Below are 25,276 nucleotides of genomic sequence, written 5' to 3' on the forward strand. Positions count from 1 at the left end.
TGTAACAATGTAAAGTATAATATGGAAAAATTACTATTTTATTATTAGTTTTTTTTTAGGAAGTCATACATTTTATGTTTTGGACTCACCTGGTCAGTACACCAAACCCAAGTGGCCAATATTGTCAGGCCAAATATGAGACCGGGCCAAGGTATATCTCCAGTGATTGGATCACGAAACATGTGGAAAGAATCGCTACGGGGCAGATGACATGTTGTGTTAGGCACAATTATTTTTGGAATGGCTTTCATGTATTTCTCTTCCAATCCAGGATACCAGCCAATTTCGTTAAAAGCTACAAAATAACAAATGTTTATTATTTAAAGGGCAGATAAAATAATTCTGCAACGAGTCTCTAATGCTGTAATATATTGGAATTCTAAAAGAATGGTGCAAAATTATAGCCTTGGTATATCCATAACTAAGAGAACTTAATACCAATTTATTAACAAGAAAGGACACAATCCAAGTTTTATTTATGCAGTGATCTGCAGAGGAGACCAGGGCGGGAGGATTGGTAGTGGCTATAATTGTGGTAATAGTACTCAGAATTCCCAGTGGCGATCTTCCCTCTGGCGCTCCCTTGGTTGTACACAGTGAAAGGAGGGTGCACCCTTTTTCTTCCCTTGGGGCACTTCCTGACTTTTTGGGACCCATGCCTACTGGCAGTTGGGGTAGCCTTGATGGTCAGTGTTTGGCAGGGTGCAAGGCAGAAGTACAGGAGCAAGGTCCAGCAGATGGATGATGGAGTCAATAATCAGGCCCGTAGATTGTAATAAATAAAGACTTTCCCAGAGCTTACAGTACTGTGTACAATATCCAGCTCACCTGCTGCCTCTATCCCTTGAATCGACTTCCCTGATGCACAGAATAAATACCTTGGTAAGACCGTAAACTTGTAGGAATGAAGAGATGAATCCAGCATCGAAGTTGAAAATATTATGGGTTCCTTTATTCAATATAATACAGATCAATACAGTGGCAGCATCACCTCAGTGTTCCAAGTGATCGTCTACGCGTTTCGAACAAACGTGTTCTTAATCATGACTGATCAGAATTCGAAATGGCGATGGCTATAAGGGCTAGTCACAACCACTCCTCCCAGGTGGTGATTAGAAGCAGTAGATTGCGACACACCCGAGCCAGAGCCAATAGGAAAATCTGAAGTTAACATTGGTGTCAGTTAAAAGTGTGTAAAAACCAAATGCGTGCACTTAAAATGTGTACTATTTAGGCTCTTGTGTCTAAATCAGGAATGACAAAATATATAAACCAGTCTCACATAAAAAGATGGAAAGAATAAATTCCTGAAAAACCGCATAGTCTGAACAGTGGTTTCCAATGCTAAAAACAGAACAAAAATGCATATCAAACATGGCAGATGTTTCTTCATAATTGCTCCTCTGAATAAAATAAACAAATGAATGTATAAGCACACCAGGAATGGACTCCATCCTAATACAAATACACAAGTTCTTTTTTCTAGTTCAAGCCATTCGGATGCCTCGTTTATAATCGAAGAATCCAAAAGGCTTCCCTCTGTATTAATCACCTTTGGAAATTACCCCCTCGAATAGAAGGTGAAACTCGCTCGATTCCAAAGGTGGAAAAAGTTTGTAAGCTCCTATCATGCACCGAAATAAAATGCCTAGCTGCATTCGAAATATTGACATACGAAGAATTGGTGACATAATTTAAATGTTCCAAGATTCTATTTTTCAACCTTCTTATAGTGCTTCCAACATAAAGGAGGTCACATTGTGTACATCTGACAACATAAATGACCCCAGTGGTGTTACAGTTTATATAAGACCTGATGGGGAAAGTTAAGATAAGATGCCTTTATTGTCACTGTACAATACAATGTAATACAATGTACAATACAATGAAATGTTGTTTGTTGAAGTATGTTCGGAATCCTGGAACATTTTGGTGGGCAGGACATAACCGCAAGTTTTGCAGGGATGGCTGTCGCACCGTGTGAACCCGGTATATTTGAGCCAGGTACTTGCCTGGGTTCTCTTTGGAATGGAAGAGAAAAGTGAAGGAGACAGTGAAGAAGCCAGCGTGGGAGCCCGTCTAGCTGCCACTCTGTAGCCATCCTGCAGTAAGCCATGTAAAATGTCATCTTCATGTAGAATCGATATACATTCCGAAACTACCTGTTTAACCTGCTGGAATTGGTTACTATACGTGAGAACCAAGGTAGGCAGGTTGTTGCGATCTTTCCTGCCTGCTGTATTCTCACCGTCCCCAACCTTTTCACTCCTCCCGAAAAGTAATGTCTTGCAGTACTTCTCTCCAATGGCTGTGTATGGGCAGCGGCAATGATGGTAGAAGTAGCCCCTGAGTCCCACTCTAAATACTTTGCATCTTTCCAAGATAACAAGTTCAGAATAGCAAGCCTGTGGTTAACTCCTGCTGCAGTTCCCAGGCTGAGGGGTGCAGAATTTAGATTCGGACAACCAGTCAATCTCAAAAATAATTACCCTCTGCACAGCAGTAAAGTCTTTTGCCATAAATGATCTCTACTTCACTGACTTAATCTTGGCCTTAATGGTTCTGGAGTCTGGACCTCCTAAGGCTACTTTCACATTAGCGTTTTCAATTCCGCTATAAGACATAATACAACCTGATCCGTTCATGACGGATGCATGCGGTTGTATTATGGTAACGGAAGCGTTTTTGCAGATCCATGACGGATCCTCAAAAAAACACTAATGTTAAAGTAGCTTTGGATGGCTGTTTTTTTTTTAATTTAGGGGAATTCATTCAGTTAAGTAGCTTTCTAGACTCTTTTCAGTCTCAGGAGTAGAGTGTTCTAGATGGGGCTTCTCTTGGGTCTTCCTTTGCAGAAGCGCTCAGACACACGTCTTGCCTGTAGAACTGCTAACTAGACACACCCTAACCAAGGGGCGCACCAAATCCATCACCCTGTCAACCTAACCAAGTATGCCAGTATTAACTATATGTTGACCATACATTGTCATTAGGTACACACAGTGCATAAGGAAATACGTGCTTTAACAGGAAATCACAACATTTAACTCAGTAACATTATATTAACTGTTTTAGCAAACAAATAATTTTCCTCTGGGGCACTGCTTCTATACACTACAAATGTTCAATATGTGCTCCATTGGTGAAACAGCAGATGTCTGAGCAGTAGTCCAGTTCTATCCAGACGTGTGCAGGGCAAAGGCATTTTCTGGAGTTCTGGCGATGAACCAGCCTCGCTATAGGGCTGCCAGGTGGAGGCTTCCTCCCAGCAATGAGCCCGGTGATGTCACCGACACTGATGGGCGCGGGAACTTTAGCGCTGTCCTAGGGCAAGGGAGCGCATCGAAGCATGACATACTCCGATGCTAACATCAGGGGGGCTGCCTGGGTGAAATTATAGGTATGTTTAGGTTTAGCTCTGAACCCGGACAACCCCTTTAACTTCAGACCTTACTGCACCATCCTGTTTGAATTACCTTGTATATTTCAAATTTTCTACTGTTTTGTATGCAGATTTATGTGTCTCCTTGGTTTCAGACTACAAACAAACCCTATGTAGTCTGATCCTGCAGTCATATGTTATCCTATTCCATCCCTTGTAACCAGTATGATTATTTGTCTATGTGGCCACCCAGTGGCTGTGGTGTGTATTGCAGCTTGTATACCACTGAAGCCAATCACTGTCCTTAGCGGTCTTGTGCCTTACACCACTGACTGGCCGCAGCAGTATACAGGACATAATCACTGCAGCCTATAAAATAAGCCACAGCTGTAACCCATTGCAGAGGATGGAGCAGTGGCACTGGATCGCAGGGGGTTTGGAAAGTATGGTTTGTTTTTCGTTGTTTTAGCAGCATCTTGGCAGGTTACATCTATAATATAAGAACGTGGACAACTCCTTTAAATTGAATAATCAGACAGCAGGCAATGAGCACTTAAGCTCCCTCTAGTGGTGGCTGCAGGGAGTCAGGATTGTATTATTTACTACGTCTGTGGCGGGGATTTCTCTGTGTCAGAGAACTATTGAGATCATGTAACTAAAATGATGTCCATTCACTTTAAGGGTAGATTAATACACTGTATTTCATGATGCCAGTATGTAAACTACAATAATTTAATACTTTTTGTATAAGTTCCGTGTACGGAATTTGAAAAGTCCATTTGTAGATGAAAAAAAGAAATGTCCTACTTACACATAAACATGAGGATAAAGGCCCCCACCACCATGATGATGGTTTGCAGGGTGTCCGTGTAGATGACTGCAGCTAGTCCACCTGATTAATAGAACACAAAACATTTCACATTGAATTATTACATTGTAGATTGTAAGCCCTCCGGGGCAGGGTCCTCTCTCCTTCTGTATCAGACTGTAAATGATCTTGTTCATGTTTATTGTACTTGTTTAGTTTTATGTGTGTACACTGCCATGGAATAAATGGTGCCATATTAAAGGGCAGATATGTACCTATGAAAACGGGCTGACCAGTGGCAAGTGTGAAGGCATCATTGTCGGTCCCACGTTAATATGTGTCCACATTGCTGAGAAAAAAATGATGTATTAATATATGCAAATGATCCTCTAGGAGCAATGGGGGCGTTTCCGTTACCCCTAGAGGCTCTGCTCTCTCTGCAACTACCATGCCCTCTGGTCATTAATTTTACTTGGGGGCACTAATGGGGGCATTATTAATACTGGGGGGCACTAATAGAGGCAGTAATACTACTGGGGGCACTAATGGAGGCATTATTAACACTGGGGGGCACTAATAGAGGCAGTAATACTACTGGGGGCACTAATGGGGGCATTATTAATACTGGGGGGCACTAATAGAGGCAGTAATACTACTGGGGGGCACTAATGGAGGCATTATTAATTCTGGGGGGGCACTAATGGAGGCAGTAATACTACTGGGGGGCACTAATGGGGGCATTATCATTACTAGGAGCCACCTTATGACATTAAGACACAGTGTGCAGAAAGCTCATGAGGGACCTCTAGTGGTGGCTGCAGGCAACTGGTAAAGGTCATCTTTTCAGAAAACAGTGCTGTGGAGGAGGCATGTAGTGTACGATGAAGCGCAGGGCTTGTCATAAATGACATGCCTCCTCCAGCAGTCCATGCGACAGAATGAAATCTATGGCAGCTCAAATCTGCCCTACATTTCAGTAATAATGTATGCCTGTTTCTGGTATGAATAATGATGATGATTGTGCAGGGGCCAATGGACCACACCCCGCACTAGCCATGCCCTCCTTTTGGAAACTGGTAAGTGCGCTTTAAAATTCCAGTTGCGCATAAAAAAAAAGTCTCAATGGCATTTAAAAAAATTGCAAAATCAGTGTTTTGTGATTTTTTTCCACCAAAAAATAAATAAAAAAACCTTGAGGAAAGATAACTTCCCCCCTAGCCTTCAGACATTTTTTTCATTGCCCTTGACAAAGAGGCACGGTCTAGATTAAAGGGGTTGTCTGGGTTCAGAGCTGAACCCGGACATACCCTTACTTTCACCCAGGCAGCCCCCCTGAGGCTAGCATCGGAGCATCTCATGCTCCAATGCGCTCCCTTGCCCTGCGCCAAATCGCGCAGTGCAGGGGCTCTTCCACCCGGCAGTGTGTTCGGTGACGTCACCGGCTCTGATGGGCGGGCTTTAGCGCTTCCCTAGCTGTTTTATTGGCTAGGGCAGCACTAAATCCCGCCCATCCGTGCTGGTGACATCACTGGGCTTCCTGGCAGCCCCATGGAGAGCCCCGGTATGTCACCGGATCTCCCAAAAATGCCTTTGCCATGTGCGATTTAGCACAGGGCAAAGGAGAGCATCGGAGCATGAACTGCTCCGATGCTCAAGTCAGGGGGGCTGCCTGGGTCAAAATGGAGGTATGTCTGGGCTCAGCTCTGAACTCGGACAACCCCTTTAAAAGGAGGAAAGCTTAACATGAAAGGAGGGGTGAAGCTTAAGATGTGACTTTTTGCATCAAAATACACCAACATTTCTGGTGTACAAATCCGAAAGAAGCTACAATAATAGTGTATAGATGTGTCAGATTTATCATACAACCTAAGCCCCTGTGGGACCATTTAAAGACCCCCCTATCTGGATGCTTTCCCTGACTTACTCATAGTAAATTGGGGACCATGAGAGAAATTTATCAAAACTGGTGTAAAGGAAAACTGGCATCTCTGAAAAATGAAAGGTGGGATCTGATTGGTTGCTATGGGCAACCATGCCAGTTTTCCTTTACACCAGTTTTGATAAATCTCCCTCATTTTCAGCTCTTTGAAAGAAAATCTGTCTTGGTTGCCCATAGCAACCAATCACATCTCAGCTTTTATTTTTCAGAAAGTGATAAATCTACCCCGCTATGTTATATTCTCAATTATGAAAAGTGTCCTGCTTGATTAATGTCTATAGGTAACATCCTATAGCAGATCGGCATCCAAGCTGGGAGTTGTAGTTTGATCTCAGCTGGAGTACCGGAGGCTGCTGACCCTTGTTCTATAATATACCTACCAACGTTGTGTGTGACATCTTAAGATGATACACTCGGGTATAGCCTCTCAGGATCACCCAAATTATCTTTAACTATAAACCATTGATGTTGTAAATGCCCCTCGCCCTTCCAGTAAAGATCTATATAAGATGCATTATAAATATAATTACCAGCGACGGTGTAAACTGCTGTGACTACTAGTAATATAACGGTGGACAGGTAAATGTTCCAACCCAGAGACACCTGGATGAAGAGAGCTCCGGAATAAATATCTGTCTAAAATAAAAATAAAAAACAACAAGAAAACAAAATAAATGTTACTATCAACCCTATAGAAAATAAAATCATAAAATAAGTTGCATTTGTTATACTACATCAGGTTACTGCAATTTATCGCTTTGAGGGGGAAAGTGTCTCTAATAAGTATTATAAAAAAAATTGATTTCGCGAATATTCGTCATAAATTAGCAAATTCGAGAAATCGCTATTATTTTCTTGATTGCAAAAATCGGCAATGTAATATGCGTGTATTGCGCACGCAAAATACAGGCGTGGGTCACCTTTGCTACATTTTTCAAGCTGCTAGAAGTTTCCTGAGACTGGAGAAAGTGGTTGGCCCGGCAGAACATTACAATAGCTTTATATGCAGATAGAGTGCACCAATATATTCGTGAGTGCGCAAATCGGCAATTAATGATGCGCATATTTTTGCGCAATACGTGAAACCTTAAATTTTAGCAGGTCTGACTACATATTAGTGATTGGTGACATCACAGCACTATGTCTGTAGCAGGTATGTATGGACAGGATATAACCTACACTGACTATCTCCCACTAACTCTCTAATGTAATAACACAGTAAAGCACAGAGCACAGCAATGTCACTGCTCTCTCTCTCTCTCTCAGAACTGCAAAAAACAGTAGAAAATGGCTGCGGGGGAGGTCCTTATATAGTAAGGGGGGGCAGCCTTCCTAGGTTGCTAGGGATGTTGCTAAGCTCAGACAAAGACATTGCAGCCTTCTCATTGGCCCACAAGCAAGAAGCAGGGAGGGATTATGGGTTCAGATGTAAAAAAAATCTAGAATATTCGCGAATACGAATATATAGCGCTATATTCTAAACCTTCACGAAGTCTCGAAGTGGAGATATTCGCAATTGAAATTCGCGATTCGAATATTCACGCCCAAAACTACTCATAACCTAGGCAGATCCACTGCCGCTTCTAAATGTAAGGCAGCTTCCGAGCATTTTCTATGCCTAAAACAGGCGTAGAAAATGGTAAATGAGACGGGCCTTCCGGGAAGTTGCAGAAGTTCCTTTGCACCGTAATCTGCACCATAAATGCGTCTAACATAGGCATATTTCTGTTTGATAAATTACCCCCTTAGGGTACAACCACGCTGCACAGTCGAGTCGCAGTTGAAATGTGACTGTGTCGCAGTCGAGTACTATGCAGCCGCATGGGCCACAGCGTCTAGTTGCTCTGCGTGGTTAATGGCTGTGCAGAATTGCAGGTGTCGCACGCCCATTAACAATGTAGACTGACTAAGCAGTGCGGTTGCGTTAGTTTCATTAGAGCACATGGTCCTTGACCGCAGTTCGGCCGTGCCGTATCCCACTACGTTGAGACACGAATGCGCCATGTGGCCATACCCTTACTGCATAAAGGGGCCAGTAAACTCCACTTCAAAACCAAAACCTCATCCCAGCTGTGAAGTCTGGTGGAGGGAACATCACGGTTGGGGGTTGCTTTGATGCGTCAGGGTCTGGATGACTTGCCATCATTGAGGAAATAATAAATTCTAAGGTGGATTCAAACATCTTACAGGAGAATGTAAGGGTGTCCATGACCTCAAGCTGAGGAAACATTGGGCAATGTAACAAGACAGTGACCCAAAGCACACAAGTAAATCAGCTAATGGTTGTTAAAGAAAGATTAGTGTTTTGGAAAGGCCAGATTTATGGAGAAGCTCTGGTTGTATGACCTGAAGAGGGCTGTGCATGGAAAGGCTTCCCAGAAATATTGATGAACTGAAACATATTTGCAGGGAGGAATGGTTCAAAATTCCTCCTCAGCGTTATTGTAAAAATTGTATTTTCAGTTATAGGAAATGTTTGGGGGAGGTGACCTCCAGTAAAGGGGGATCTACAGGTTATTAAATTCAAGGGTTCACTTACTTTTTCTTCCTGCACTGTGGAGGTTTAAAATACTCGATAAAAGACATGAATGGTTTTTGTGGTCTTCGTTGAGTTACATTGCATTTGTCTATAATTGTGATAACAAAGCAGACCACATTTTCTTAGCAATCAATGCAGAAATCCACATACAGATGTAGTAGAGTTAACACGCATGCTTTATGAGACGTGTTATCTAAACTAAATGCATTAAGCAAACACCTTAAATTGCTTTTCAATGGCTTTCGTTTCAAGATAACGCGATGAGTTAAGAAATTTGAGTTAAGAGTTTGTGTGTTAACCCTGCTACATCTTTCCAAAGGGTTCACTTACTTTTTAACAGCTTCCTGATCCAGCTGATCCAGGGGCGCAGCTATAGTGGAAGCAGGGGAAGTGGCTGCTACAGGGTCCAAACTCAGAAGGGGCCCACCCAGGAGGAGGGCTAAAAGTTTTAATTGTCAGGCCCCCGCAACAGTATTACACAATGGCATTATATACAGTGACATGATATACAGTATATACATGAAATAAACAGATGGAGCTGCTGCTGCTTGGCCTGGTCTGAAATAGCGATCTTGACTAGCCGCAGGAGTGGGGGTTACTAAGAAGTTTTACCCACTTAAATATTTGCTGTGGGGCCCAGTCAGTTCTAGTTACACCACTGAAGTCTAATAAAGGTGTAGTATGTGTGGCGGACCTGCTCAGGGCGAGTGAGAGCCTTTCACTGTTAAGTCTTGTGCTTATTTTGTGTATGCCCCTGAAAGATGAATTTGTCCTTAAAGGAGTTGTCCATGTTGATGGGCCTTTAGCACTGATGTCCCCACACTCACTCCATGTTGTCAGACTTGCAGAGGGAAGCATACTTATCTACTCCCCACTGCTGGATTCTGGATCCTTTAGTCCCCCGTTACCACTAATGCCCTCCAGTCCCAGGTGTCATGTGTGTAGCGGCATCCAATGACTGGCTGCAGGGGTGATGTGTCCCCAATGAGTCATGTGACACATAGTGATGAGCGACATAGGCAATATTCAAATTCACAATATTTCGCGAATTTTTGGCCGAATATTCGCCATAAATTAGCAAATTTGAGAATTTGTAATCTCCATTCATTATTTACTTGATTGTGAAAATCGGCAATGTAATATATTTGCGATAAAAATTTGTGATTAGAATATTTGCGATCAACCTATTGCAGGGCTGGCCAACCTGAGGCTCTCCAGCTGTTGCAAAACTACAACTCCCAGCATGCCCAGACTGCCTACAAGTATCAGCCTACAGCAAAGCATGGTGGGAGTTGTAGTTTTACAACAGCTGGAGAGCCACAGGTTGGCCAGCCCTGACCTATTGCTAGGGATGTTTCTAAGTGACGATATTCGCAATAAATTCGAGATAAATTCGCAAATAGCATATTCTAAATAATCGCGAATTCTCAAAGTGGCGATATTCACGATTATTATTCTGGATTCGAATATTCGCGCTCAACACTAGTAACACATGGTGGATGCATCACCTCTGTGGCTAGTCTTTGGCTGCAGTGGCACAAGTGACCCCTGTCAAATAGGATGTTCACAAAGGGTACCGGAGCACGGCAGTGATGGACCAAAGGAAGTCACAGCCCGTCAGATGGGCCACTGAATGTGGACAAACACAATCTACAGTAGTATACATGGATGTATCTTACAAGATTTTGGGTAGAACTTAAAACTAGAGCAGTGAAGTAGATACATTTTATGAAAAGTTATAAACTTACTGATATTTTAGTGAAGATGTAGAGGATGAGAGATAGGACAGACATGTAAATACGAATCCGGTGACCACCAAAACGTTTTTCCAAGTACTCTGGCATGGTGACCACACCAGAGGCAATATATACAGGTACGAAGATCCATCCAAGGGCCACCAGCACCCAAGATGCCTCATAACAAAATAACAGCGTTATTACACCAAGAACGTCATTGGCTGATACATTGTTCACAAATCAAGAATTTTTTTTATTATTTTTTCTAAAGACTTTGAGGTAGATTTATCAAAACGTGTAAATAAAAACTAGCATAGTTGCCCATAGTTACCAAGTTCCACCTTTCATTTTCTCAAGGAACTCTGGGAAATGAAAGGTGGAATCTAATTGGTTGCTAGAGGCAACTAAGCCAGTTTCACTTTACACTAGTTTTGATAAATCTCAACCTATGTTTCCATCATTACTTCAGAATTATGATTGGTTGTTGATTGGACTTCAAGATGATGATCAAAATTTAAAATTTCCAGCAGAAGAAGTGACACATCCATCACCTGAACAGAATAGGAAAAAAAAATAGATGATCACTGGAAGCCCCACCATTGGAACTCCTACATTTTCCAGATTGGAATGAGGAGGATTTTGACACTCAAGAATGCATACATTTAAAGGCTTTGTACACCTTTGAGGGCATTTTTTTTAATAATTGCATTGTACTCATTTTGATCAAAAAATAACTTTTTTTTTTAAATTGCTATTTATTAAAAATATTCCGTCCATTTTTCTGTACATAGCTGACATGCTTTAGAAGCAGCCTTTGGATTTTCTGTCTTTTCCGTCATCTGGGGAGCTGATGGGCTCCTTATCTCTGATCTCTAACCTCCTAAACACCCATTAGAGCTCAGTTCTTACCTTATTGATAAGAATTTGGCTTAAATAAGTGTTTATGACCTCTCAGCAGTTTAGAGATAAGGGTTACTAGATGATCGACACAAAGTGAAAGTACCAGTCACACAGCTAGAAAAATTTTTAACCCTTTGTGACAGAACAGCTCAATATTTTTAATAAAGGCCAACTGAAAAAATAATTTTTTAGCCAAAAATGAGTAACATGCAATCATAAAAAATAGCCTCTGAAGGTGTACAGAGCCTTTAAATATCTCTAACGATTATGGGGGCAGGTGGAACGTGCATTTAAACACTTTTAAGAAGATTTCCTCTCAAAGCATAACATTGGCCGTATATTAGTTAATCAAAAGTTAGAGCAAAAGCTAAAGTTTGGCAATTGTATTTTAATAACTAAGAGAGACGGTTGCATTCTTGTGGTGCAGCAGCCATTTTTAAAGTGACTACAGGAAGTGTCATTTTTGAATTACAGTAGCTTCTGAAATACTGACAATCACCTATCATTTTGCCATCCTGTTCTATCAGTGGCACATTTTTTTTGAAAATCTAGTTCTGGCACTTCCTGTTATCTCTGATTAAAAAATGGTCGCTGGAACAAAACAGAAAAATTCCTACATCTCTGTGCATAAAATAAACATGATAACTGAAATTTGGATTCTAGAATTGATTTCTTATTTTCTAGCATTTTGTCATTCTAATGTTTTGGATCGTATTCCCACCCACAGGATATGCCATAGATGTCAGATAGATACGGGTTCCATCTCAGGGACTCTACATCTATCTCTAGAATGGAGTCCTCCAACCCATCTAACCTTGATGTGGCAGCCAGATGTGGTCAGGACTAAGGGAACAGCCTTAAGGCTGCGCTATGCTGTTTCTGTAACTTCTAGTTACTTATATGAGTGTTATGGAAAGAGAGTAGCACAGCTCACTTGACTGATCTGCAGTCTTGACCATTTCTGGCCTCTGCATCCAGACAGGATGGGGTCGAAGGGCCCACTCTAGAGGCTTTGGTTCCAAAGGTGGGTCCTGCATCCATCAGACATTGATGGCATAGTCTCTGGCTATGTCCTAAATGTTCGAGGTGGTAATATAAGTTTATTTAGCTCTAAGAATCTCTTCTCATTTGCATTGCAGTTAATGATAAATGCATCATTTTCTTACATTCCATTCAAAACCTCCGACAGCCAAACCTCCTGCGGCCCCCGATCCTGCCATGGCAACGAAGAGACCACTACCAACATTGCTGGACATCAACGAGGCACCAATCTGCAAGAATCAGGACAAGGTTATAGCCATCTCAGAGGTCTAGATGGGTGTATCTGCAGGATTTGCCTTGATCTAGAGAAGCCATATTTGTTTGTCGATGAATTTAGGAAGAAAAATAAATTACAGCTTTATGGCATATACAGTACATTGGAGACCGTAATTCTTTTTACTCCTCTGCCCTTGCTTAGTTTGTGACAGTCTTGTGAAATCACAAGAAGGCCATTGCTTGGCTAGTTGGCCGACCCCATAAAATATGGTCTATCCCAACTGGAGTGAAGGAGCATTCGTGCTACTATTTGGAGGATTTTTTTGGGATCAGACCCTACACTGATTCTTTTAAAAGGTTTTTCTCATGACAGACATGTTATAGAACATAACGGATATAACTGAAGTGATTACAAAGACGTTAGTCTCTGAGCATTAATTAACCATGCTGTGCCAGTCCTCCGAAGTGATAGTCATAGCTGGTTTTTCTGGCCTTTGTAGAAATTAAAGGGAGTCGGTCACCAAGAAAATCACTGATAAACCAGGCAGAAAGCAGTGTAGGGCTAGCTCAGCTGAATGTAATGATATATTTCACTTAGCAATCTGTTGCTTCATTTGGGAGAAAAAGTACATTAATTTAATATGCAAATGAGCAGTTAAGTGCACTGAGGGCGGGCCCAAGCCACTCACTGCTCCTACTGCTTCCTCTTCTAGCCCCTCTTTCTCTTTCTTGATTGGCTGGGCCAGGTGAGGACTATGCAGAAATCTGGCCTTGTCAATCAAGAAGGAGAAGGAGGGGATGGCAGAGAAAGAAGGAGGAGCAAGGGTGCACAGAATGGATTGGCCCGCCCTCAGTGCACTTAAGTTCTCATTTGCATATGGATTAAAAGTACTTTTTCTCCAGAATGAAGCAACGGAATGCTAAATGAAAGGTATCTTTTACAACAAAATTGGCCACAGCACTCTGTTCATAGAATGGCAGGGGTGGGTGCACGTCCGGGTAGCGTTCTAAGGCTCCACCTCCAGAACTTGTAAGTGTCACAAATATTTAGACAGCACTCCTTTTTTTTAGTGATAATTAAATGATTTTATTTCATGTTATTTCAGCCGGAATAGGTGTTTTTTTTTGTCAGTTGCAACGTTTCAGGCGTAATAATCGCCCTTCATCAGGCACTCTGCGGACCACACTAAGTATACAGCCGGCGCTGGCTGTATACTTAGTGTATACTCAGCATCACATAGAGCCAAGCGGCAGCCACTTTGAAACTAAATTCTTTTTTTGTTGTGGCAGTAAATTTCTTTTCACTATGCCAGAGGTGACACATAGTATGATAGAAGACACTCTTTTCTTATTTATTGTCATACTTAGGGTGAAATTGGAGGCATCCAGAAACATACCGCACCTGTTTTCAGAAATATCTCCTTCCCATAGGCCACCCCCTCGACTACCTACTACATAAAGTGCGCTAGCAGAAGTTATGTTTTTATGCATGCCACAAAACTAAAGATACCAGGAATCTAGAATGGGGAGGAAAATTGGAATGCTTCCAAAAGCAGAGCCACACCTGTGCATGTGTAGTATTGCAGATCAGCCCTGTAACCTCAATGGATCTGAGCCGCAATACAAGGCACAACGCATAGACAGGTGTGGTGCCATTTTTAAAGAGTGCCATCATTTTTTTCTTTGACTAATTCCTGGCAACGATGATACACTACAGCACCCTTGGGTGTACAGGGAAGGTATGCAAATTTGTTAAATTCTGCTTTGTCCTGAACAGACTTTTGACTCTTCAGTAATAATAAGGGTTAAGACTAGAGAAGGAAACAGGCCAAGAAAAAAAAAAAAAACATATACTGTACTTTACTGTAGTAAATTATTTTAGAAATAGCAACGTTAGCAATATCTTGTATTAGTCAGGGGTGTTTAAATAAAATGGGTTGTGCCAAGCACACTACAATAACCATATCCAGAATCTATTAACATGATGAACATTTTTTTTCTATATCTTGCTCACATCTATAATATAACAAAAAGTTGAAATTATAATGACCAGGGGTAATAAAAAGTAACCATAGGGACCCAAAGCAAGACCTGTAATGCAACCCACTCCATCATGACCACCTTCAGTAGCAAGTTCAGAACTTGAATGCTTATGATTATTTTGGTCTCCCTAAAGTGTATGCGCAATAAGCATAGTGACATCACTGAATAAATATAATAAACACAGTCATGTCAGAGTACAGTGATATTAAAGCAGTGATTTCACAGAACATAGTTATTACAGTGAGATGTCACAACAGAGGATAACATACACACTAATGTCACAGTGCAGGGATAATAAACACAGCGATGTCACAGTACAGGGATAATAAACACAGCGATGTCACAGTACAGAGATAATAAACACAGTGATGTCACAGTACAGGGATAATAAACACAGTGATGTCACAGTACAGGGATAATAAACACAGTGATGTCACAGTACAGAGATAATAAACACAGTGATGTCACAGTACAGGGATAATAAACACAGTGATGTCACAGTACAGGGGTAATAAACACAGTGATGTCACAGTACAGAGATAATAAACACAGTGATGTCACAGTACAGGGATAATAAACACAGTGATGTCACAGTACAGGGATAATATACACTGTGATGTCACAGTACAGAGATAATAAACACAGCAATGTCACAGTACAGAGATAATAAACACAGTGATGTCACAGTACAGGGATAATAAACACTGTGATGTCACAGTACAGGGATAATGCACACAGTGATGTCACAGTACAGAGATAATAAACACAGTGATGTCACAGTACAGGGATAATAAACACAGTGATGTCACAGTACAGGGATAATATACACTGTGATGTCACAGTACAGAGATAATAAACACAGCAATGTCACAGTACAGAGATAATAAACACTGTGATGTCACAGTACAGGGATAATGCACACAGTGATGTCACAGTACAGAGATAATAAACACAGTGATGTCACAGTACAGGGATAATAAACACAGTGATGTCACAGTACAGGGATGATATACACAGTGATGTCACAGTACAGAGATAATACACACAGTGATGTCACAGTACAGGGATAATAAACACAGTGATGTCACAGTACAGGGATAATACACACAGTGATGTCACAGTACAGAGATAATAAACACAGTGATGTCACAGTACAGGGATAATAAACACAGTGATGTCACAGTACAGGGATAATACACACAGTGATGTCACAATACAGGGATAATAAACACAGTGATATCACAGTACAGGGATAGTAAACACTGTGATGTCACAGTACAGGGATAATAAACACTGTGATGTCACAGTACAGAGATAATAAACACAGTGATGTCACAGTACAGGGATGATATACACAGTGATGTCACAGTGCAGGGATAATAAACACAGTGATGTCACATAATAAACACAGTGATGTCACAGTACTTATGGTACATGCCTTATGGAAATAAAAGGGTTAGGGCTCATGCACACAAACTTATTTTATTTCTGTGTCAGTTCTGTTTTTTTTGCGGACCATATGCGGAACCATTAATTTCAATGGGTCCGCAAAATAAAAAAACGAAGTTACTCCATGTGCATTCCGTTTCTGTATGTCCGTATTTCCGTTCCCAAAAAATAGAACATGTCCTAATATTGTCCGCATTACGGACAAGGATAGTATTGTTCTATTACGGCCAGCTGTTCCGCTCCGCAAAATACGGACTCCACATACCCCACATCCCCTGACGAAGCCACTGAGCATGGCGAAACATGTCGGGAGGGGTGGTATGACGTCCTGTATTTTAAACAGTGCCTGAAATGTTAGGGACTAGTAATAAAAGAGTACGCTGCAGAGACAGCACCAGACATTGAGGAGTGGAATTGAGCATGCCACATGAGCGGTTTAGCGCGAACAGTGACTTCTATGGATGAAATAGAGCAGTCAGTAGCACAAAAGTGTAGAGTGTAGCCTAGAGACAAGTGAATGGAGCAGACTAGTGGCAGCTTCAAAAGTACACACAAACCTAGCAACATTGTTTCACTGTTGTCCAGCCTGAATATAAAGGCCGAACGATAAAAGGATCTTAATAGGAGCGTCCTATCTGCCATCACATTGTATGAATGCACAAACAAAGTAACAGCAGAGGCTTGTAGGTGCAGCTATACCCCATATAAATGAATGGGAGGCACTGCACTCCATAGTGGCTACATGTGACAAAGACAAATACATTCATACACTCCAATTGTACCCTCCATCAGACACTGATAATTTTAATAGTTTTCTATAGTTGTTTGGTTCATCTATTTTAAAATAATAACCAATAAAGAAATATTTTTATTTTCAGTTAGGGACCCCTACAGGGAACTTAGGGTCTGAATAGACCATAGATGCGTTATTATTAATAATATCCCGAGGGTTCCTAAAAGGGACTTTATTTAATAAACCGTATGATACATGATACATCGTGTGCATGAGCCCTTAGGAATAGGAAAGAATACCCACCTCCTTAAAGAGAATCTGTCACCAGTTTTATACTGCTGTAATAAAGGCCAGCATAAACTGGTGACAGATACCCCTTGCAAAATGCTGGATCACTTACTTGGAATGAAACAGTCATGCTGAAACCTGGATTGGACAGCTGCAGCACTAGAGCTGTTCAATACACAGCACACACAGAAGAACCTTCATAGTCATGAGCTCCTGGCACTTTCTGGCAAGCCTCCAGCGCATGAATCAGAACCCCCCCAGACACTGTCCAGCTCTGGACCACTTCAATAGAGATTTTAGCAAAATGGCTGAGTCAATTCAAGTAAGTGACCCAGCGTTTTGCTAAGGGTATTTGGAGGGGGCTAGAGGAAGCAGTCTGTGAGAGGTCAGTCTCTGAGAAAGAGTCATAGGAAACAGTCTACAACAGGGATCAGCAACCTCCGGCACGCCAGCTATTCTGAAACAACAACTCCCAGAATCCTCCTTTCACTTCTTGGGAGTTACAATAACAGCTGAGTAAGTGTGCATGCTGGGAGTTGTAGTTTCACAGCAGCTGGAGTGCCGAAGGTTGCTGAACCCTGGTCTATAGTATGTCAATGAAGGGGGCATAGGGAAGCAGTCTGTGTGAGAAAGAAGGTGGCATGAGGGAACGGTTTTTTTCAGAACGAAAAAAGATTGCGAAACTGGAGTTGGGCAGGACCAGCCACATACTGACTGTGTTAATGTGAGCTGCATTTTATATGCTTTTAATACTTGTCATTTTGTGGATACATAAAACCCTTGTGTGGAGGATTTATCCTGTTGCAGCAGTGTTTCTCTGTTGGAAGTGCACGTCTCTTGCTTTCTCCATAGGAATGCAGGCAATGCGAGCGAAACCTGTTTAGAGATTGCCGTTGGCAGCACCATGATCTGAATGAAGGCAGTAAGGAAAGAATACATGCTCACTATGACTAGTAAGTACTGGATCAACTGTGATTAGGAACATTTCTGACTTCTCTTTTGAAAGAGAACAGCGCTAGTTTGATTTTGATATTTTAGGGGCATGAGAAGGAGGCAATCATGGGGATCAGGCCAAGAGATTCCACAACACCTTCTTTGTATTAGAAGAATTTTTATTCGACAATGCAAAATAGTTCACCTGAGATATGAACAGTAATGCAAGTTATACACGTTAGGAATTTCAGCTGTTTTTTTTAGACCTGGGGCCTTGGTATTTATGACAATTGGAGGCATCTGCTCCTTACATCACTCAACACTGACACCAGGGGTGGACTGGGAACTTAAAGTGGCCCTGAAAAAAAAAATCTAAACTGTTCCCATGTTGTAGGTGGGTCCAAATTGAAATAAATAGGCAGCACCAACATAAGTACATGGGGTCTATACAAGTAGGCAGGGGTCAGCAATGCCGCATTGCAGCTCAAAAATGCCATCCCAGAAGCTGTTCCTCTGTGGTTGCCATCAATAACTACCATGTTCTGTCCTCTTCTCCTCCAATTGTCTCTAATTAAGATATGGAGCAAGGGGATTAGGAGGTGGGGTGCGGGCCACAGGCTGGACTTCCCATAGTAATGACCCCTATAGTGCACACAATAGCATTTCTTCCAAGTGGCCCAAAAAATAAAATAACCAATAAAATAGTCCCATTCCAAGCCACCATCTCCACTACAGATCATAGGCCTATTCCAGCCTCTGCCCCTGCTCTATTTGTACAGTGCCTCATATACTGGTTTATGGCCTATGTGGGTGAACAGCAGGGCAGGGGACATCACCACTTGGGCATCCCCATGGACATTGGCCCACTGGGAAATTTTCCAGTAGGGTTTATGGCCAGTATAGCCCTGAATGACTATGAATATTTAGTGGATTTAATAAAGCCACAAGGACAGAAGAAGAACATGTAGAACCCATTCACTTTTTCAAAAAACTGACCCTTTCTGGTTATTGGGTTTCTAGGCACTAGGATCCTCCCAGAGCATTACAGACTATTCTGGTACAGGGATAATAAACACAGTGATGTCACAGGACAGGGATAATACACACAGTGATGTCACAATACAGGGATAATAAACACAGTGATGTCACAGTACAGGGATAATAAACCCAGTGATGTCACAGTACAGCGATAATAAACACAGTGATGTCACAGTACAGAGATAATAAACACAGTGATGTCACAGTACAGGGATAATAAACCCAGTGATGTCACAGTACAGAGATAATAAACACAGTGATGTCACAGTACAGAGATAATAAACACAGTGATGTCACAGTACAGAGATAATAAACACAGTGATGTCACAGTACAGGGATAATAAACACAGTGATGTCACAGGACAGGGATAATAAACACAGTGATGTCACAGTACAGAGATAATAAACACAGTGATGTCACAGTACAGGGATAATAAACATAGTGATGTCACAGTACAGGGATAGTAAACACAGTGATGTCACAGTACAGGGATAATAAACACAGTGATGTCACAGTACAGGGATAATAAACACAGTGATGTCACAGTACAGGGATAATAAACACAGTGATGTCACAGTATAGGGATAATAAACACAGTGATGTCACAGTACAGGGATAATAAACACAGTGATGTCGCAGTACAAGGATAATAAACCCAGTGATGTCACAGTACAGGGATAATACACACAGTGATGTCACAGTACAGAGATAATAAACACAGTGATGTCACAGTGCAAGGATAATAAACACAGTGATGTCACAGTACAGGGATAATAAACACAGTGATGTCACAGTACAGGGGTAATATACACAGTGATGTCACAGTACAGGGATAATAAACACAGTGATGTCACAGTACAGGGATAATACACACAGTGATGTCACAGTACAGAGATAATAAACACAGTGATGTCACAGTACAGGGATAATAAACACAGTGATGTCACAGTGCAGGGATAATAAACACAGTGATGTCACAGTACAGGGATAATAAACACAGTGATGTCACAGTACAGAGATAATACACACAGTGATGTCACAGTACAGGGATAGTAAACACAGTGATGTCACAGTACAGGGATAATACACACAGTGATGTCACAGTACAGGGATAATAAACACAGTGATGTCACAGTACAGAGATAATACACACAGTGATGTCACAGTACAGGGATAGTAAACACAGTGATGTCACAGTACAGGGATAATACACACAGTGATGTCACAGTACAGGGATAATAAACACAGTGATGTCACAGTACGGGGATAATAAACACAGTGATGTCACAGTACAGAGATAATAAACACAGTGATGTCACAGTACAGGGATAATAAACACAGTGATGTCACAGTACAAAGATAATAAACACAGTGATGTCACAGTACAGGGATAATAAACACAGTGATGTCACAGTACAGGGGTAATACACACAGTGATGTCACAGTACAGGGATAATAAACACAGTGATGTCACAGTACAGGGATAATAAACACAGTGATGTCACAGTACAGAGATAATAAACACAGTGATGTCACAGTACAGGGATAATAAACACAGTGATGTCACAGTACGGGGATAATAAACACAGTGATGTCACAGTACAGAGATAATAAACACAGTGATGTCACAGTACAGGGATAATACACACAGTGATGTCACAGTACAGAGATAATAAACACAGTGATGTCACAGTACAGAGATAATACACACAGTGATGTCACAGTGCAGGGATAATAAACACAGTGATGTCACAGTACAGGAATAATAAACACAGTGATGTCACAGTACAGGGATAATAAACACATGAACAGCAGGGCAGGGGACATCACCACTTGGGCATCCCCATGGACATTGGCCCACTGGGAAATTTTCCATGTAGGGTTTATGGCCAGTATAGCCCTGAATGACTATGAATATTTAGTGGATTTAATAAAGCCACAAGGACAGAAGAAGAACATGTAGAACCCATTCACTTTTTCAAAAAACTGACCCCTTCTGGTTATTGGGTTTCTAGGCACTAGGATCCTCCCAGAGCATTACAGACTATTGTACTAACTGTAGGTTTATCTGTAGTTTGAGCTCCTGATTTTATTTGTCTTGCTATAAAAGATAGAACTGGCTGTAGAAGTAAAGTGCAAAAGGGAGTAAACTACAGTAGTCATTAGAATAAGTCTTTATAGTGGTCTGGGCTGGATGGAGAAGAAAAGGATAGAGAACATCTAAAACAAGAAGACATTACCTGTGAGTCACTGGATTTAACTGTATTGTGATCACTTATATGGTCTGCAAAGCCACTGTGTTGAGCTGTTATCTGACATTATATGGTTACACTGGCCTGGTATGTGCATTACCTTACTAAAGCTCCTTTTTGCATAACCACGCCATCAAAAATGATAGGACAGCTCCACCTCCTCTGCTAGCTCTGCATATGTTCCTTCAGACCCTATTTCCCTGTCACTTGTTTGGTGGGATTCAAACATTTGTTGCCAGATTCCTTTACAGATTACAGTTTTTTGCTGGAGGTTTTTCTAACAAAAAAATCCACTACAGAATTAATATGCTGCAGATTAACCACATGCAGAACCCCATCTGCATGTAGAGTATGTACTGTAAATTTCTGGATATTTCTGGTTTCGGAAACCCCACTGTGAATGTATAGCAGGTCCATAGCATGCAAATTATCCTAACAATAAATGTATATAGCGCCAACAGTCATATACCATTCAATGCACAGTAGCACCTGTCTACTATGTTTTATAGAGTAGCAGTATGATTTAAGATACTAGGCAACAGCCCATTAGTATAGGATAATTTAAAAGTATTTTGCTAAAAAGGTAAGCCTAGGACTCATGCAAATAATTATGCTCTTGGTTATACATTAAGATGTCGACCAACATACCACACCAATTAAATGTGCACAGCGTAGATAGTAAAGTATTGTCTTAATTAGTACAAATCAAAATCTTTACATAAAGGAACAGGAACGACATCCCCGAGGAAGCTACACGCGAAACGCGCGTTGGGTTTTTGGGAACCATACTGGTCTGTATTATTTATTATTACCTACTCTGCTTTGTTGTCTATTTATTGTTTCGGCACTATGCACTTTACATATATATATTTACTTGCTGGTATATACTTATGGTATATTTTATCCTAGTTCAGGGTTTTATATTGGTATTTTATATTTATATTAGTGAATGGGGCTGATCACCGATACCAAGCACAGCCGCTATACAATAGGAGCGCCGATGCCATCTCAAACAGCTGATTGGTGGGGGTTCCAGGCGTCGGACCCTCACCGATCAGAGGATAGGTTGTCAGTATTTAAATGTGGGAAAAACCTTTTAAATAAAACACTTATTTTGAAAATGCCAGATTATCGGAGAATGACAGAGAACTTTAGACAAAGCCTTGAATAAACATGTTATCCATTTGGGGTCTTCAGCTCCTATGCAAGCCTATATGTCTCCATGGTAACAGACTATAACAAGCCCTGTGTAGTCTGATCTGGCAGTCATACTTCCTTAGGGGAGTCTTTGGAGGTGCCATTTTGAGCCTGTATTTTATTGATTGCAGGGTTCATATTTTGTATCTAGTGTGGGGGGGGGGGGGGGGTGCTCAATTGGCAATATGGCTTTATCCTTGCTATTTCCCCTATGTGATTACTACGCCTGACCCCAATATGACATACTCCTGTGATGTGTGTTTGTCAATGCCAATTTATATATGGGTTTTATTATGTCTTTTTTTTATCCTTAAAGGGACACTGACAGGGCCAATAAGCATATTGAGGTATATATATATATGGCAGTACAGGTCTTATAATGGGTATTACAATCATATAAGTATCCCCCCTGTCCACATTATACATACAGTAAACTTTACGTTTTATAACCTGCTCCAACGGTCTTCAATCTGCCCAAGGGGCGGCGTTTCACCTCTCTTGCGCCCAGCCAGCCTCCCCCAACTGCCGCTTTGAACTGCCACCCAGCTCATGAATATTCAGTTTGGGCGGCTTCTGCGGTCCCCGCTCTGAAGCGCTGCGCTGAACAGTGCCCTGCGCATGCGCCGGATCTTGTGAAGTCGGGGACAGTAAGCGCCGCCCAGCGAAGTGAATATTGATGAGCTGAGCGGCGCTTACTGTACCGGACTTCACAAGATCCGGCACATGCGCCGGGCACTGTTAAGCGAAGCGCTTCAGAGCGGGGACCGCAGAAGCCGCCCAGCAAACTGAATATTCATGAGCTGGGCGGCGCATCAAAGCGGCAGTTGGGGGAGGCTGGCTGGGCACAAGAGAGGTGAAACGCCGCCCCTTGGGCAGATTGCAGACCTTGGAGCAGGTTATAAAACTTAAAGTTTACTGTATGTATAATGTGGACAGGGGGGATACTTATATGATTGTAATACCCTGTATAAGACCTGTAGTCACATATATAGACCTCAATATGCTTATTGGCCCTGTCAGTGTCCCTTTAATAAAGATAATATATTTTATCGGTACAGTTTGATGTTGTGTTCTCAGTGTGCTTTGGTTATCTTTTATAGACATTAGTCATACTACATAACATCTGAGATGAAGGGAGAAGTGGAGTAACATGTGATTACAGGAATAGAGTACAGAGGATTTGTTTGTAGTCTGTAAACATGGAAACACATTGATCTGTATAAGGCCTCATGCACACGACCGTGTGTATTTTGCGGTCTGCAAAAAACGGATCCGCAAAAAATACGGATGACGTCCATGTGCATTCCGTATTTTGTTGAACGGAACAGTGGCCCCTAATAGAACAGTCCTATCCTTGTCCGTAATGCGGACAAAAATAGGACATGTTCTACTTTTTTGAGGGACGGAAATACCGACATAAGGAAACGAAATGCACACGGAGTACCTTCAGTTTTTTTGCGGACTCATTAAAATGAAAGGTTCCGTTTACGGTCCGCAAAAAAACCTGAACGGACACAGAAAGAAAATACGTTTGTGTGCATGAGCCCTAAGAGCTGTACAATGTAGGCGATTCTTACTATAAGATACCTGCAAAGTTTACATGTATTGGAACAATAATAGTTCAAAGTCAGCAGAATAAAAAATTCTAAAACAACAATCTATATAAAACAGTCTAATGATTTCGACTCACAACCAATAAACTTCCGATTTTAGGATATGCATGTCTATTGTAATGCAAAACCTCACTTGCAACAGCGTTGTCAGTGTTGGGAAATTTTTATGTCTAAATTGCCAGTTATCTAAGCCAGAGAGTTCATTGTACAGTCTTTGATATGAACTACTATCACATCTCATTAACAGCATAATATGACTGCGGTCACTCAGCGAATTGTGCTGACAAACTACTGTAACAGCAGTGAGCCTCATGCACACCTCTGATCACATGTTTTTATTGTGTTCCATCTGTTTTAGAATAAAAAACAAAAACATTTTCACAACTTATTTTTATTACCGCTTTTTTTTTTTTTTATAACACATAGCAAACTGCAGAATGCAGTTCACAGTCAGCTCTGCCAGACCAGCTTTTTGATGTCTCTGTCTCTAGCTCCTCTCTATCCTCTCCTGAGCAATCATTTGCTGAATAATGATGATCAGCAGTGATGGATGAACATCGGCCAGGACGGTTCGCGAACGCGCGATCGCGGAGGGCCCCATTGACTTTAATAGCAGGCGAACCTGAAAAACCTTCAGGTCATATTTGCAGCCAGCAAACACTTACTAGAAGTGCACAAATAGTCCCACAACATGGACAGTGACACTACCAGAGGGGGATCATTGGCAAAAATTCCCACAAAAAATATACATTTTAATCAGACACCATTTTTATGCGTCTTAAAGGGAAACTCTCAAAAATGTGCCCTGCTGGAGCCTCGAATTTTTTTATTTTAGGCCACGGGAGTACAGGCCTAAAAAATTTGGCATTCACCTGACAGAAAAGAACTTGTGATGATGTGGCTGGAGGTACATTAGGCGGTCACTGGATACAAATTTTACTGTATGCCAGTACAGGCCCCCAAAATTAGTCATTCACCTGATAGAAAAGAACTTGTGATGATCTGGCTGTAGGTATATTAGACGGTCATTGGATACAAATTTTACTGTAGGCCACTGGAGTAGAGGCCCCAAAAATTAGGCATCCACCTGACAGAAAAGGCCTTTTAATGCCGCGGTATATACATAAGACAAGGACCATTCTTTGTTCTGGTCGATGGCGGATATGTG

At 41.5% G+C, this 25,276-nt stretch overlaps 1 protein-coding gene across 3 annotated transcripts in view; it reads right to left on the reverse strand.

Moving 5' to 3' along the window:
* The window catches only part of LOC122943879 (sodium/glucose cotransporter 4-like), a 43,857-nt gene that overhangs the window by 11,701 nt on the left and 6,880 nt on the right, over positions 1-25,276 (reverse strand). Inside the window, exons 1-6 of one of the 3 annotated variants that reach the window (XM_044301967.1) lie at positions 17,187-17,326; positions 12,471-12,575; positions 10,417-10,581; positions 6,660-6,765; positions 4,194-4,274; positions 90-295 (exon numbers count right to left, since the gene is read on the reverse strand). In XM_044301967.1, coding sequence (XP_044157902.1) covers positions 90-295; positions 4,194-4,274; positions 6,660-6,765; positions 10,417-10,581; positions 12,471-12,575; positions 17,187-17,204 — 681 coding nt within the window. In that variant the 5' untranslated portion in view covers positions 17,205-17,326. Of the gene's footprint in view, positions 1-89; positions 296-4,193; positions 4,275-6,659; positions 6,766-10,416; positions 10,582-12,470; positions 12,576-17,186; positions 17,327-25,276 lie in introns of those variants that run through there. The other 2 variants (XM_044301966.1, XM_044301965.1) reach the window with 2 other exon arrangements.

Source organism: Bufo gargarizans, chromosome 7 (genome assembly GCF_014858855.1).
Source record: "Bufo gargarizans isolate SCDJY-AF-19 chromosome 7, ASM1485885v1, whole genome shotgun sequence".
Lineage (NCBI taxonomy): Eukaryota > Metazoa > Chordata > Amphibia > Anura > Bufonidae > Bufo > Bufo gargarizans.